The sequence below is a fragment of the Equus asinus genome, unplaced genomic scaffold (assembly GCF_041296235.1).
Source record: "Equus asinus isolate D_3611 breed Donkey unplaced genomic scaffold, EquAss-T2T_v2 contig_193, whole genome shotgun sequence".
Taxonomy (NCBI): domain Eukaryota; kingdom Metazoa; phylum Chordata; class Mammalia; order Perissodactyla; family Equidae; genus Equus; species Equus asinus.
This window is the reverse complement of record NW_027224842.1, coordinates 2,787,854-2,804,424: the sequence shown is the minus strand read 5'-3', so window position 1 is coordinate 2,804,424 and position 16,571 is coordinate 2,787,854. Positions and strand designations below refer to the sequence as shown.

The 16,571-nt window shown below is 40.1% G+C and overlaps 1 protein-coding gene across 3 annotated transcripts in view; it reads right to left on the bottom strand.

The window, feature by feature from the left end:
• Window positions 1–7,788: 7,788 nt before the first annotated feature.
• LOC139043200 (serine/threonine-protein phosphatase 2A regulatory subunit B'' subunit beta-like) overlaps window positions 7,789–16,571 on the bottom strand; it is a 57,147-nt gene continuing 48,364 nt past the window's right edge. For 2 of the 3 annotated variants that reach the window (XR_011500264.1, XM_070503487.1), the window contains exon 4: window positions 8,007–8,635. Coding sequence is in view for 1 of the 3 variants with exons in the window: in XM_070503488.1 (XP_070359589.1) it covers window positions 8,579–8,635 (57 nt within the window). In the remaining 2 variants the exon portion in view is untranslated. Of the gene's footprint in view, window positions 8,636–16,571 lie in introns of all 3 variants that reach the window. The other variant, XM_070503488.1, reaches the window with a different exon arrangement.

Here is a 16,571-nt window from a genome sequence, read left to right as displayed (position 1 = left end):
TGTAATGCCGTGTATACTTTCCAAAATAAAGTAAAAGAATGATGTGCTTATCTACCACATGGACGAACTTTGAAAACCTCAGGCTAAGTGAAAGGAGCTAGACATAAAAGGACACATACTGCATGATTCCATGTAGACTGAATTTCAAGACTCAGCAAATCCATGGAGACAGACGACGTGTTAGTGGTTTCCAGAGTATGGGAGGACGAGGGATAGGAAGTGACAGCTGACAAGGACAGGGTTTCTTACTAAGGTGATCAAATATTTTGGAATTAGATAGTGGTACTGATTTGTACAACCTTGTGAATATAGTAAAAAGTTTTCTTTTGAGTACATTTTTACAAGGTGAATTTGGGGCTGGCCCAGTGGCGTAGTGGTCAAGTTCAGCACATTTTGCTTTGGTGGCCCGGGTTCACAGGTTTGGGTCCCAGGCATGGACCTACACCACTCATCATGCCATGCTGTGGTGGCACCCCACATACACAACAGAGGAAGACGGGCACAGATGTTAGCTCGGGGCCACTCTTCCTCAAGCAAAAAGAGGAAGATTAGCCACAGGTGTTAGCACAGGGCCAAACTACCTCACCAAAAAAAAAAAAGGGGGGGGGAATTTTATGATCATGTATATATCTCAACTGAAAAAGTAAGGTAAAAATTTACAACATAAATTCCTTACCATCATGGTGCTCTCATAGGTCATCATAGTTTGATCGCAACCCGACAGTGGTGGCTGCAGTCAGAATGACATCACTGCCTTATCAAACACCAAGTCACATTATCTGAATCTCCCTAGTGGCCTTCAATGCATCTATTCCTATTCAGGGTTTACTTTACCTACCAGAAGGAACATAAGAGTATCAACAGTGTCATTTGAGTCTTTTTATCACCCCAAATACTAAGATGGCATGGTCTGGCATATGATAAGCATTTACTAAAAATCTGATTATTTTACCCCAAATTCTAGTTCTAGACATTTCTTAAGAAAATATTGAGATAAAGAAATGCATGTACGAGTATCTTCAATACAGAGTTTTTGACAGCCAAAAACTAGAAACACAAAAGTCTAACAGGGAACAGGTTAATTAATTTGGTTCTACTGTGTGATGGCATGTACAGGATTATTAATCAGGATGGTACTGGTCCCAGTGTAAAGTACACACTCATAACCGGGGAATGGTATCCAGTTGAAACTTAAGACATAGATTCTGTTCTCAGATTTTCTAAATGTAACTGCTCTTAGAGTTCATGACATTTTAGTGTCTTGGGTTTTTCATCAGTAAAGGCAAGAGTACGAAGATCACTTACTTAGCATGAATATGTTGGAGAAATATGATCTACATTAAAACTTAGTAATATGTTGTAATCCCATATAAATATAAATATGTTAGCTATTTTTATTGAAGAACATTGCATGTCCCCTAATTGGGTATTATAAAAGAAACGATTCTCCTTCCTAGAGTAAAATTGTGCTTATCAGCCCTGCTCTGATAATGCTCACAAAAATAATGGGCAAAATTAGATCTTTTGCTTGAGAATGCATTTTTAATTCATACATCAAGAGTTTCTAGAAAAGAGGAGGAGGAAATTTCCCTCCCGCCGAAATGCAGCAGAAACAAAGAGACATTTGTGAATCACAACCTGCACAAAGAAGCTGATGTGATCAAGCGTCTCATAAAGTGAGAACATCAGTAAGACTCTCAGTGCCCTGAAGCAGCAACAAAAGGCATGTGGGTAAATAAAACGATTCCTTATTTTCTTGTATTTCAATCAGTATTTGGAAATCTTTTTGGGAAGACAACTAAAAATCAGATATTATTGCAAAGTTTTGTTAAATTTTTCTTATATCAATAATTTAAAATCAGTGAATTTATGAAAGAAAGAAACAACTATCCTCAATGTTGATTTTTGCATGAAAACAATTCTTTCCCCTCCCCAAGGTTCTTCTTTGGGGGATGGCAGGACTGAGGAGGAAGTCACCAGGCACCAGGCTGTTCTTGGGGCACAGAATGACTCCCTTACACGACACTCTCCAGGTCCACACCCGCCCTGCTCATACACATAAACAGATGGAAAAGACGACAGAGCCTGGACTACGGGTATAGGTTTACAGCACGTTCCTGGGGTCCGAGCTCTGGGAACCCCGAGGCTCTGAGACAGTAGCTGCCCCTCAGAGCTCCCAAGTAGAGAACTTTCCAGGCTTTCCCAAACTAACCTCGGTGCCCCCTGGCTGGAAATCTTCCTTTAGGGCTCAATATCCTACTTTCCTCTTGCAGCCAAGTGGCTGTGAGGAGAGAAGAGGAGGAAGCGCCAGGGAGCCCAGAGCCACCAGACAGTGACGCCACAAAGCCACAGCCATCACACCCGCACAGATGAAGGACACGCAACCAAATCCCCGTCACCCCAGCACAGCCACTCACCTGTCACAGCCTCGCAGCCACACCCACGGCACGGAGGCGCATCCCACCGCTCACTCGCGTCTCTCACACACACCCCGCCACACGCTGCCCGTCTGTCCCCACAGACACACACCGTCCTCTGCCGTTCATGCCCGAGAGTCCCCTGAGGACTGGCGTCCTTACTACGGGCCTCCACCCTGTGAGCGCTCCCGCTGCCACCCCACCTGGTTCACGTCGGGCTCCGAATTGACTCGCTTCACAGGATTCCCGCATCCTGTGCTAACACATCCACAAACGAGCTCCACTCACCTTGCAAAGAGGGAGAAGCGCGCGAAAACGGAATGGAAGCCGAAGATCTGGCGTGACCGCTGCCCTCTGGCAAGTGTCGCTCCAACCTGAACCTCTCTGGGCGCGGCGGCTCGTCAGACAGGCCGCCGAAGCGCGGAAGTCCCGGTGGAACTGCAGCGGCGAGAACCGCCCGGAGCCCGGCCCCGGAGCGCGCGATGCGAGGGCACGTGCACGGGCAAACGCCGCTGCGCCCAGGAGGCCGAGCAGGGCAGCCCGGCGCTGGTTCTGAGCCTCTGGCCTGTGCACGCAGAGTCGCACTGGAGTGTCGGGGGGCGGCCCCTGGGGCGCGAGCGCACGGCGGGTGTGAGCTCTGAGGGCGGGGCCCCGGGCGAGTCCCCTCAGGCGGCTGCAGCCTGGCGACAGCATATGCGGAACCTAACTCCTGATACCGCCGGGGGCGGGCTGGTTTATTCAGAAAGCCTGTTAGCTGCGTTTAAATGGTGTGTAGGAGTGAAGTAACACATGTTTACTTAATTCTCTAGGCTAAGCTATAATAATAAAAATGGAATGAATATTTAATTGTAAAGGTGCTGTGGTGAATATTTTGTATATACTTTGCAATATTGATTTAGGGACAGATTTTCCAAGCATACCCAAAGAGAGGAATCTTAGTAAAATTCTAAGAGTTCACTGGATAATTATTGTAATCATCCTAATCACTTGAATGCAAATCAATTAATAAAAGTAAATCCTAGACAAAGATTTGATAGATTTATTTTAACAAATATAATGAGACTGCATTACAGCCCGCTGAATTAGAATCTCTGGAAAGCTTTTGTTTATGTCTGTGGAGGATTTTGACACAGCCAATGCATGGACTAAGATTTGAGAGTCAGTGCCTAATAACAAGTATAATAATGCAAATAATAACTAATGTATACTTAATCCATGCCATGAGACATGCACCAGGCCAAGCACTTCAGATTATCTCCTTTAACATTCATAACAACCCAATGGTGTAGGTACTGTTACTATTCCTGTTTTATATGTGAGGGAATGGACGTTTAGAGGGGTCAAGTTACCTGCTTAAGGTCACATGGTAGGACTTGAGCTCATGAAACAGACAAACAGCTTTTCAGCCTCTAGCTGTAACCATCAATTATATACAGAGGGCCAAGGAACATGTTAAATGGCACCATGGGGATTCAATCAGAAAACTCCAGAATGTGGGAAATTCCATGACATAAATGACTTGGGTTTTTTTTGACAATCAAAATGGATGAAACAGAGAGGGAAGAGAGACTTGTAGATCAGCACTGTCCTATAACACTTTGTGCAATCGTGGAAATGTTCCGTATCTGCACTATCCATGCGACTATTTGGCACTTGAAATGTGGCTGTTGCAATGGAGGAACTGAATTTTTAATTTTATTTAATTTGAATTAATTTGTGTTTAAATTTAAATGGATACATGTGGCTAGTAGCTGCCATGTTGAACAGTGCAGTTATAGATCAGACTAAAGAGACAGGTCAGTCAAATGCTATGTGTAGACCTTATTTAAATCCTGAGTCAAACAAAATAATTCTAAAAAGATTTTATGAGACAACTGGGAAATGGCCACTGACTAGGTATGTGTTAAAATTTTTAAGTAGCATAATGGCTTTATAGTTAGGCTTTTAAAAAAGAGACTTTACCTTTTAGAGATACACACTAAAATATGTAAGCATGGGGATGATATGACATCTGGAACTTGCTGTATAAGATTCCTTTGGGGGCAAGAGAGAGTACTGGTTGGAGTATAGATGAACATCACTGACCGTGAATGGATGATTGTTGAAGCTGGGTGATGGGCACATGAGGGTACAACTGTCTTCTCTCAACCTTAGAATAGGTTTGAAATTTTCAACAATTAAAAATGTAAAAAGATATTTGCGTAGTGCTTTTCCATGTATTATCTCATTTAATCATCAGAACTTAGGAAGCAACTGGAACGACTGTTTACAGATGGAGAATCCGAGGCTCAGAGAGATTAGGTAACGTGCCTGAGGTCACACAGCTAGTTGAAGGCCTAGACTCAAATCCAAGCAATCTACCTCCAAATGTTGTGATTCCATCTCCTCATACTCTGTGTGACAACCTGTGTCATTGTCACGGGTTGCTTAACGGTGAATGAAGCAGGAAGGGTGAGGGAAACAGAGTAAACACCATGGCTCTCATTCAGAATGATGGCTCTGCAGCACGTGCTCCTCTAATTAGGAAGAGATGACCGTCAGCCACCAGCTGCATGAGCTGATTAGTGAGCACAGAGAGAGAATGCTGCTGAACAGGATTAATTTGTAAGTTCCAGCTGTGAAAGAGGCTTTATTAACCTTTTTCTATATACCACCAATGATGATAATAAAAGCCATTTAAGACATTAAGTCCATTGATTGCAATTGCTCTTCTCAGGACTCAAAGGTTATATTATGCTCCTTTTCCTTCAAAATATAGTCAATATGTGCTGAGGAAAATTTTCTCAGGGTAGTATCTGAAACAAAAGACAAGTAACTTGTATTTGATCTTGTTAATGCATCTATTCTCAAATTAAATGATTTTGGTCTTTAATTTCTTATACCTTCCTCAAAGGCCTTGGTTCCTATCGGCATATGATGACACGTTAACGTTTCCTACATAAAAGATTTCACAGCAGAGGCACAGCTCGGCCAATGCTTTTAGGCAATATTTTCACTCCTTGACAATTATGATACAGTGAAGTATCTTTCTTAAGCTAATAAATTAACCACTTAGTATCTGTGGGAACTACAAACAAGAGAGATGAATATACTAATTATTACCCTTCGTATCCGGACCTTTGTCTAGGCTTCACTGCTTACTGGTTGTAGCCTATGATAGTAGTCACTCAGCACTTGAGTGAAGAGTCACATGTAGCTTCATCTCTAAAAATATTTGCAAATATTTGCCTGGATCTGTTGGAATGTAATAAAAGGGACAAAAAAATAATGGCCTAATAATGACAGGATGCAGGAAAAAGGGTTATGAATTGAATCTTGAAGCAATTAAACTGTGTCCCGTAGAATTTTATTCCTGGGCTGAGAGTAACGGCCTTGAAGCACTGAGCCTTCTTGCTCAGAACAATTGCCTGCTTCCCAAGCAGCTGCTCTGAATCCAACATCTCCATCATCTCAAGCAGCCGTCACTCCCTCCTCAGGTCTGAGCTGACCCATCTCACCTGAGAGCTGGTGTTGCAGGAAGGCACGAGGCAGGAATTGGAGTCAGAAGGCAAATGGCAAGCGCAGATTTATGGAATGGTGAGTTCCAATAATTAAGTAACCAAAATGTCATACAGAAATGAGATGTGCCACACAAATTGTAACCATGAGTGCCTTAGAGTTTGCTGAGGAGAGAATAGGATTACGAAGACTTTACCCTAATGGTCTAAGAAGGCTTTGAAAACTACGGATGTCTTTCCACGTGCTTTGAGTCAAGACTTGTTTTCTTCACGTTATTAAAAAATCCACCTCTAGCCAAAAGGGTTTAAAGACATTACCGCCTTCTAAAGATCATGAAAATTGAAAATCAAAATGACTTTGCTTATGTAGGATCCAAACTTTTCTGAAGTATTTGAGTTCTCTTCAAAGGAAATTTCACACATAATTTGGAGGAATGCACGTGTTGAGGTAAAGATTCTTTTAGGGACATTTAGATGGTGAAAGAAAGTAAGCCCTACCCTCACCCCCACAGATAGTGCAATAAACCATTATTAGATCTTATACTGTTATTAAATAATATGTTTTACAAAAAAGATTGAACACATAAAATAAGAACATACCTCTGATTGTTCCAGAAGTAAAAATATCATCATTTTGTGTCAAAAAGCTCTTCCTGATTGACCACACCTGCTATGTTCCTTGTTCACTGTGTAGTTTATTGCTTATTTCTACAGGCCGGCTCTGCAGATGTCACGTCTGGTTATGCGACAGGTTTGGAGTTTTAGTTTATTTTTGGCTGGGATGGCGTGACAAAGTTTAATGTCTTGCATAAGCTTAACATTTCAAAAATTTTTAGCCTGAACTTTGTTACATCTAGGACTTTCCTGAAACTTTGACCTGATAATGAGGAGAAAGTGAACATTATTCAAAAGATGTAGGACAAGGAAGATAGGGAGAAAGGAGCATCAGTACTGAACCCTCCAGATCAATCTTCGCCCTCGACCTGATACAGTTATCAATGCTGCATTAGACAACCCGGCTCTGGGCAGTGAGCAGAAGCCTTTCAACGAAGACGTCTGGCTACTACATACAGTGTTTAGCATGGTTTCCCAATTGAAGGTTTCTGAATTTAATTTAACCTCACCGTTAGCCTCCCTTAATATCTGGCAGGCAAAGTGTTGCACAGTCTGGATAGAATCCTGCTGCAGGATTACCAGATTTCTGGACTATTAGTACTATTCTCTTTTAATGTCATCGTTGTGAAACAAAATGAACAACCTGAAAACTATATTTGCAAGTTAAGCTGCAGTAACCATTTACTGCCAAAACTAAACGTGACCAAAAACCTCTAAACATGACAAAACACACGCACACCACCCTACACCACACACACACACACACACACACACACACACACACGGGCCAGGAGCCATAAGGCAATAGTTTGATAAATTATACTACTATCAAAATCATACAACTCCCAAACACAGAGGATACACACAAGAGACAGAAAGGATGTGGGTAAGAGGAATCCTCACTTACTACTAGGGAAAAGTATGAACTCTAGGAGACAACCACGCTGAAGAACACTTTACAATAGCCAGTAAGGAGGGTGCAGGACTCACAAACCAACAGCCTCCCTTGTAGACAGACACACTAGGGAAATCCTTGGACACGTGCACAAGGAGATATGTCAATGCAGCATTGTTTTTACTAAAGGAAAAAGGAATAATCTAAATGTTTATTAATTTTAAAATAGAAAAATATATTCATAAAAGGGACTACTATTCGGTAGTTAAAAGGAATAATCTCAATCTATATGCATCCACATGGATAAATTTTGAAGTCATAGTGAATAACCATGCTGAATTGCAGAATGATATGCACAGTCTGGTGCAATTTATAGAAACTTTATAATTTTAAAAAATTATATATATACATTTTTTAAAGAAACAGATCTGTGAAAAAGTATAAAACCATGGGAGTGTATTGTTTAAGGTGTTGTCAAAATCACAGGTGACTCCCTTGTTTAGGCCAAGCCCAATTTGGGTTCTTTTAAAAATAAGCAATGAGGTAGAAGTTTCAGAATATCCAAAGACTAGAGAGTATTCAGAAGTTTCTTTTACCGTCCTTTAATTCTTTCTGCAAAAACGTTCAGACATGAGCACATTGGTTCCATCAGCCTCCTCAGGAAATGTCTTCATTTTTCATGTGCCCGAGCAGATAGGAACGCCCCAGGCCCCCTGCCTGCAACCTTTCATAGAGGCAGACGTTAGAGCTTTGACCCCAGCTAAAATCTGCTCCAAAGTGGGCAGAAAGAGGTATTATGGCCCTTTTCAAATGAACCTCTCCTAGGGTCAAAATAAATTATTGTATAATATATAATATATCCAATCACAACTCAACGACCTCCTTTGAGGCAAGTTTGACGGGCAGATTCTTCTCTGTTCTTTATTAGCAACATCAGTCAGAAGGTGGCACAGTTTGTGAACAGCTTCTCACGGGAACTTTGCGAGCCTCACTGTTGCAACGATGTGAACCTGGTCTCTCTTGGAAAGATGCTTGCAGATCCCGGGAAGGCTTACTTGAGAACAACTGTCCACAGACAATTCATTATTGCTGTCTTTTTTTCTTCTAAAAGACACAGGAAAATATTTAAACCTTTGGTGCATGTGAGGGGGTTTTCAGGTGTACAAAGGGTCTCCACAAATGATGCACGTCACCTTCGAGGTGGTGGTCACCTGTGGGGAGACGTGGAGAAGAACGGCATCAGTGAGAGTGGAAGAGAAGCTTCAGCTGTACCTGTAACATTTTATTCTTTAAAAAACAAAGGTGAAGCAAATATTGCAAAATCACGGTAACATTTTAAAACTGGATGGTGGACATATAGGTGCTATTATATAATTCTCTCCTGCTTTCTGTACACTTGAAATGTTATACTTAAAAAAATGATAAAGAAACAAAGCAATGCTGAAGGGTGAACAACAAACTTGGAAAAATATATTCAGAACATGTATGGGTGTGGGCCCTGTGGCCGAGAGGTTAAGTTCATGTGCTCATCTTTGGCAGCCTGGGGTTTGCTGGTTCGGATCCTGGGTGTGGACCTACACACTGCCCACCAGGCCATGCTGCGGTAGCATCCCACATAGAAGAACTAGAATGACTTGGAACTAGGATATACAATTACGAACTGGGGCTTTGGGGAGAAAAAAAATACAGGAAAATTGGTAACAGGTGTTAGCTTAGGGCCACTCTTGCTCACCAAAAAAAAAGGAAAAGCATACTTAAAAAAAAAGGAACATGTATGAGAAAAGGGTCTATTTTCCTGATATGTAAAGACAAATCAATAAGGACAAGATAAATGACCCAAGAGAAAAATCTGTGGAGGATATGAATGGGGAATTTATAGAAAAATAGCTAATGAATTTATAAAATATATAGCCTAAATATATATGAATCTCTCTCCATGTGTGTCTATGTGTGTGTATACACTCATCAAACAAATGCAAATTGAGAAAACAATACTGCTTTTCACTATCATATTGGCAAAATTTCTTATATTTGGCAAAACACAGTGTTACTAATGGTGGAGAAGAAACATTCTCATGTGTTTTTGAGAAGACTGTATTGGTATAATCATTCTGGAAGGCAACATTTTTTACATTCCCTTTGAAAGACCAATTCCATTTCTAGGGTTTTTTCCCTTTGGATATAATTGCATGAATGCACACAGATATATGTATAAAGGTATTGTTTATCATAGTAAAAAATTGAAGAGAAAATAAATTTTCACCAGTGGAAGACAGATCAAATTGATGATGATATATCCAATTGCCGAATAGTCTGTATCAACAAATGAAGATCTCCACAATACAACATAAGTTTAGAATGAGCAAGTGGTGGAACCATGTATACAATACAATTCGATTTGCATGAAAGGCATGCGTTATACATACGTGTGCACCCAAATGTCTGAACGCAGCATCACAGTGATTACCTCCGGGGCATGAAACTGGAGGTTGGGAACAGGCAAGAAACCTTTTCTTTCCTCTTAGACTTTTATTGCATCAGTTAGGACTCTATGCTGCAAATGACGGAAAACGGAAACTCAACCTGCTCTAAGAAGTGGGTGGATTTGTTGGCTTAATGTAACTGAAAAATCTGGGGGGAGTTTCAGTTCATCTTGAATCACGGCTCTGCAATGTCACCAGGATGCTTTTCCTGGGTCATGACTTCATCTTTTGCGTATGTGAATGGTGTCCTCTAGGGGTGTGTACCTGATGGCCCTGATCATCTGGATAGCTCCCCTATCCATTACCAAAGGCAAGGGGGAATGCTTCCCTTTTCCAGAAGCCTCTACTTACTGGCTCTCAAGGGTTCATCAGTTCTAATTGGATTGTATACCAATCTTTGAATCAAACATCATCAATCGTGGCAATGGGCTTGTGGATCAATTCCAGGCAAACAAATTAACATAAAATGGAGTCTGGATGGTTTCCCAAAAGAAAGAGGGATGCTGGGCAGCAAAGAGCAAATATCCACTATTGCTAGATAATGTTTTCCCAAGGGCATGTAATTATCTGTCTGTCTATCTATCTATCTATCTTTCTATCTATCTATCTATCTATTTTATAGTCCACTAGGGCCTAGACTCTGAGCTCCACAGGAAGGGACTATGTTTGTGTCACTCATTATCTGTCTTTTGGGTCTAAGACGGGTTCCTGGAACATGATAGGTGGTCAGATAATATTTGTAGAATAAAAACAAGATGAAACAACCTACATTGCAACCTGACTCCTAATCACTGTCTACAGATTAAGAAAACTTAGTCACAGAATGAGCATCCTCAAGGCTATCTTTCACAATATTTTCATCCCAAGTGATCAGAAGAGAGGCTGATGTAGTGAGAGAGACACAATTTTTAGGAGAAACACTGATGGCTCTTTTAAACATTTGCTGATACTGCTTTTTGTTGATAGAAATTATTTGATACATTGTGTGAATTCATTACTCCTGAACTATTGCAATAGTGGATGAACTCAGCTAATTCACTTACTCTATTGTTCAAATAGCTTAGGGTCAGGCTAATTTAAGACTTTTCTTCTTCTTTCTCTTCCCTTTCCTTGGCCCTCCTTTGGGTACTCCCCTCACCGGGCCACCGAGAACTGCTTCTGCCTGTGCAGCTTGCCACATATTTACGGTTGCCAGATAAAATACAGGATGCTCAGTAATGTGTGAATTTCAGATAAACAGCGCATTATTTTTCAGTACGTGTATGTCCCAGATATTGCATGGGACCAGATATTACATGGGGTATGCTTATCTAAAAGATTATTCATTGTTTATCAGAGTTCACATGTAACTGAGCATCCAGTGTTTTTATTTGCAGTAATTTCTTATTTTTATTTGCTAAATCTGGCAACTCTACACATAATGCCGGCTACCTGCAACTACTTTCAGTTTCCCAAAGGGTAAACCCCTGGGCTTTCTGGACCATGAAATAGCTGATTATTGGATTTTTACTTGTTAGTATGGCTCTTTTATACTTAAAGAGCAATCCTAAAGTAAACCCGTGTGTAACCACCCCCCAGGTGAAGAAACATAGCAGAACGATGCCAGTACCTTAGCGCCATCTGTGGTTCTTTCCTATATCAGCATCCTCCTCCCTCCCTTGAGGGGTAACGACTGGCTTTTTTCATCATTCTCTGGCATCTCTTTAGGTTTGCCACCTGTGTAAGCATGCATAACGATATAGCTCCTTTTGACTACCTTTGATAGCTTCTTTGTGACTTGTTTCTTTCACCCAACCTTGCACTTGTGAGGTTTATCCATGTTTATGAGTGCCGCTGTGCTTCCTTACTTGTCATTGCTGCACAGTGTTCCAAAATGTGATCATACCCATGATTATCCATCCATTGTACTGTTGTGCGGTTGATGGTACAGTTTTAACTTAAGTTGAAAATTTTAGAATGTTTTAAATTTATTGCAGGAAACTAAAATAACTACCATAAAATAGTTTCATACCGTTTAGGGAAATTTCTAATACTTAGTACTCCTCTGAAAATTTCTGTTGCTATATTCAATAATTGGGCAAAGTTTAGAGGCTTATATAAATTGGTTCTCATTTATATTCACAAATTGTTTTTTATTGTGGAATAACAGACATATAGTAAAATGCACAAATCTTAAATATATATCTTGATGAATTTTTACATATGTATATACCTGTGTAACCATCACCCAGATCAAGATCTAGAACGTTTCCAGCATCCTTTTACTATGACTGTCTTGCAGCTCTTTTATTTCCTGTTGCTACCTACAAGATAGCTGTCTGTCTAAATTTTTGGACATGCCCAATACAAGTCTGTATGATGATGGGTTTTGGGCTTTCAGGTGCACCACATGGTGAGTCTGCACAATGCTAAGTGGTTCCTTTAGAGAAGGGCTCAAGCCATTCGATTTCCAAAAGGAAAAGTGATAATACAGATGCTGATGGGGCTAACAAAGTAGATGAACTAATGTTTCTATTAAATAAAAAAATATTTATCTTCCAAAAGGAGGATTTAAGATCAGGCAGATAGTAACATCACATGTCTTTATAGTTAAATTGAACATATAACTCTCTGCTTGTGTATTTATCATATAAAGAAAAAACTGACTTATTGCAAATATTATCACCCACTAGCTGTAAAATGCCTTGAACCTGGTGATGTGTAGAAAGTATAAGGATAAAGTTACATGCAAGCAATTTATTCAAAACTTTGAACTTATTGATATATTTTTTATTACTATAATGTATTCTGTATACTACTCTGTATTCTGACCACAAATTGCTGTGATTCCCCTCAGAATTATGCCACTCTCTAATGGCTACATAACAGCAATGTCTCTTAAAATATACCCAGTGGCACAGTGGTTAAGTTTGCACCCTCCACTTCAGCGGCCCAGGGTTCACCTGTTCGGATCCCGGGTCCAGACAAGGCACCACTTGGCAAGCCATGCTGCGGGAGGCATCCCACATATAAAGTAGAGGAAGATGGGCATGAATGTTAGCTTAGGGCCAGTCTTCCTCAGCAAAAAGAGGGGGATTGGCTCAGGGCTAATCTGCCTAAAAAAAAAAATATATATATATATACACTCTGAAATTTATTTATTTATTTATATTTTAATTGCAGTAACATTGGATTATAACATTATATAGCTTTTGGATGTACATCATAATATATTTCGAATTCTGTGTAGATTACATCCTGTTCACCACCCCAAAATTAATTATAGTCCATCCCCTCACATGTCAGCCTAATCACCCCTTTTGCCCTCCCCTCCTTTCCCTATGGCAACCACCAATCCAATCTCCATTGCTATGTGTTTGTTTGTCATTGCTTTTATCTTCTACTTATGAGTGAGGTCATACGGTATTTGACTTTCTCGCTCTGACTAATTTCACTCAGCAGAATACCCTCAAGGACCATCCATGTTGTCAGAAATGGCCATGTTTCATCATTTCTTATGGCTGAGTAGTATTCCATTGTGTATAAATACCACATCTTGTTTATCCATTCATCCCTTGATGGGCACCTAGGTTGCTCCCAAGTCTTGGCTATTGTGTATAATGCTGCAATGAACATAGGGGTGCATGCATCTTTATGCTTTTGTATTTTCAAGTTCTTTGGATAAATACCCTGCAGCAGAATAGCTGGATCATATGGTAGATCTATTCTTAATTTTCTGAGGATACTCCATACTGCTTTCCATAGTGGCTGCACCAGTTTGCACTCCCTCCAGCAGTGTACAAGGGTTCCCTTCTCTCCACATACTCTCCAACATTTGTTGTTTCCTGTCTTGTTAATTATAGCCATTCTGACCAGAGGGAGGTGATACCTCATTGTAATTTTGATTTGCATGTCCCTGATAACTAATGATGTTGAGAACATTTTCATATGCCTGTTTGCCATCTGTGTATCTTCTTTAGAGAAATCTCTGTTCAGATCTTTTGCCCATTTTTTAATTGGATTGTTGGTTTTCTTGTTGAGCTGTATGAGTTCTTTGTATATTTTGGATACCAGCCCCTTATCTGGTATATGGTTTGCAAATATCTTCTCAATAAAGGAATACAGTCAAGTCGCAGGAAACAAAATCAATGTACAAAAATTAGTTGCGTTTGTACATACTAACAATGAAGCAGAAGAAAGAGAAATTAAGAATGCAATCCCACTTACAATTGCAATCAAAAGAATAAAATACCTAGGAATAAACTTAACCAAAGAGGTGAAAGATCTGTACACCGAAAACTATAAAACATTGATGAAAGAACCCAAAGAAGACACATAGAAATGGAAAGATATTCCATGCTCTTGGATTTGAAGAATCAACATCATTAAAATGTCCATACTCCTTAAAGCAATCTGTAGATTCAATGCAATCCCTATCAAAGTTCCAACAAAATTTTTCAAAGAAATAGAACAAAGAATCCTAAAATTTACATGGAACAACAAAAGACCCTGAATAGCCAAAGAACACCTGAGAAAAAAGAACAAGGCTGGAGGTATCACACTTCCTGATTTCAAAATATACTACAAAGCTACAGTAACCAAAACAGCATGGTACTGGCACAAAAACAGACACACACATCAAGGGAACAGAATCGAGAGCCCAGAAATAAGCCCACACATTTATGGACAGCTAATATTCGACAAGGGAGCCAAGAGCATACCATGGAGAAAAGAGAGTCTCTTCAATAAATGGTGTTGGGAAAACTGGACAGCCACATGCAAAAGAATGAAAGATCATTCCCTTACACCATGTGCAAAAATCAACTCAAAATGGATTAAAGGCTTGAATGTAAGACCTGAAACCATGAAACTCCTGGAAGAAAACATAGGCAGTACGATCTTTGACGTCGGTCCTAGCAGCATATTTTCAAGTCACACGTCTGTCCGGGCAAGGGAAACTAAAGAAAAAATGAACAAGTGGGACTACATCAGACTAAAAAGCTTCTGCACAGCAAAGGAAACCATGTGAAATTTCTGAATGCTCACTAGAGATACGTTGTTCAGACAGATCTCTCCAGTATTTTACATTTTCAGCATGGGAAGGAAAGAGAACTCAAGCACTGAGAGTTTTAGTGAATCTTAAGGAAAAGTATTCACGTGTTAAATGAAATGATTTTGTGTGCACATGCAATACATGTTGAAGAGGAAGAGAGGGAAGAAGAAAGTGGATGGGCACTGAACAATGTTTTATTTCTATAAATGTGGAGCTTACAATTGAGAATCTCTTGCAGGAAAGATTCCAGGTCAAGATGTACGCTGTGACACATGATTAATCCCCACTCTCTCATCTCCCACTGAAATTCCAACACAGATACTTTTCAAAATCACAGAACTATATCTGTAGAAAACGATTACAGTCTCGTCAGTGTGCCAGAAATTTTGAGGACTACCTGGAAAATAGAAAGCAAATGGGTTGAAATTTCCTGTAAAAATAAAAAGAGAAGAAATTGCATCTCAGGACACCAAAGCCAAGCCAGGTTCTTTCTAGGAAGCCTCAGATAAGCTCTAGGCTCAGCATCAGCGGATTCAAAGGGAGGAGCTGGCTGTGGAGCAACCATCAGTGGAGTTCCCTCAAGATGCTTCCTCGTGAGAGTATTTGGGCCTGAGAGAAAAACCAAAGCCAGACTTGTAGTAATGTCAGAATTTAGACCCAAAAAAGCATTAAAACAAGATACTTTATAATATTAAAGGGGGAATTTGCAATGAAGGTATAAAATCTCTGCACCAAATAACATAGCATCAATATCGATCAAGCAACAACTGTAGGAGATGCAAGGAGAAATAGAAACCCACTAGAGATGGAGCCTTCAGTTCACCTCTCTCGATCTATTTTAGAGCAAGTAGACAAAAGTAAGAAAATAGAAGAAAGTGCAGTAATGTCTTCAAAGGTCTAGGGAAAGACTTTTTGAATTTAGCCTTATTGTTAATTAAGCATCAGGATAAAATGAAGACATCTGGAAATTAAAAAGTTACCATTCAGTGTCCCCACGAGAAAACAATTACTTGAAGTTCTTCAGGCCAAAAATGGGAAACCAAGACATCAGATTGTACATAATGGTGGCAACTAAGTACAACCAGAAAAAATAAAAGAAAAATTTAAGCAGCAAACTTTTAATGTCGTAGCCTTCAGTTTCCTTCTAAATTAGTTCAATCGCAATGTTTGGTTTGCGGTGAATAATACTTATGTAATCTTAATATTGTACATGCCGTGTATTGGTTTTCACTTTTGGGTGTCAAACAATGTCAAAAGCACAGAAGATTTAATAATTATATTACAGAACAGCAAGTAAATCTCATAAATCTTGGCAATTTAAAGATTACGTGGCAGGGTATCTCAGCCAACAAATTCAAGTGTATAAGAAATATCACTTTATTTTCTACATTTCAGTTTAATTTCCACCTCTGGGAAATATTCTCTTTCTCCCTCTACCTCTCTCATAAGACCTGCTTGATGGGAAATGTAACCACAGACATTCCTGGGCTTTCTCTGCCCTCCTGGGGTCCCACCAAGGTATGCAGTTGCCAAATATTCAGAGAGAAGGGCGCCCCCCAGGCTTCAGTGATCTGCACACCCGGGTAACCGGGAGCCTCCATGAATGACTCTTTGCAGCGCAGCAGATCTCTG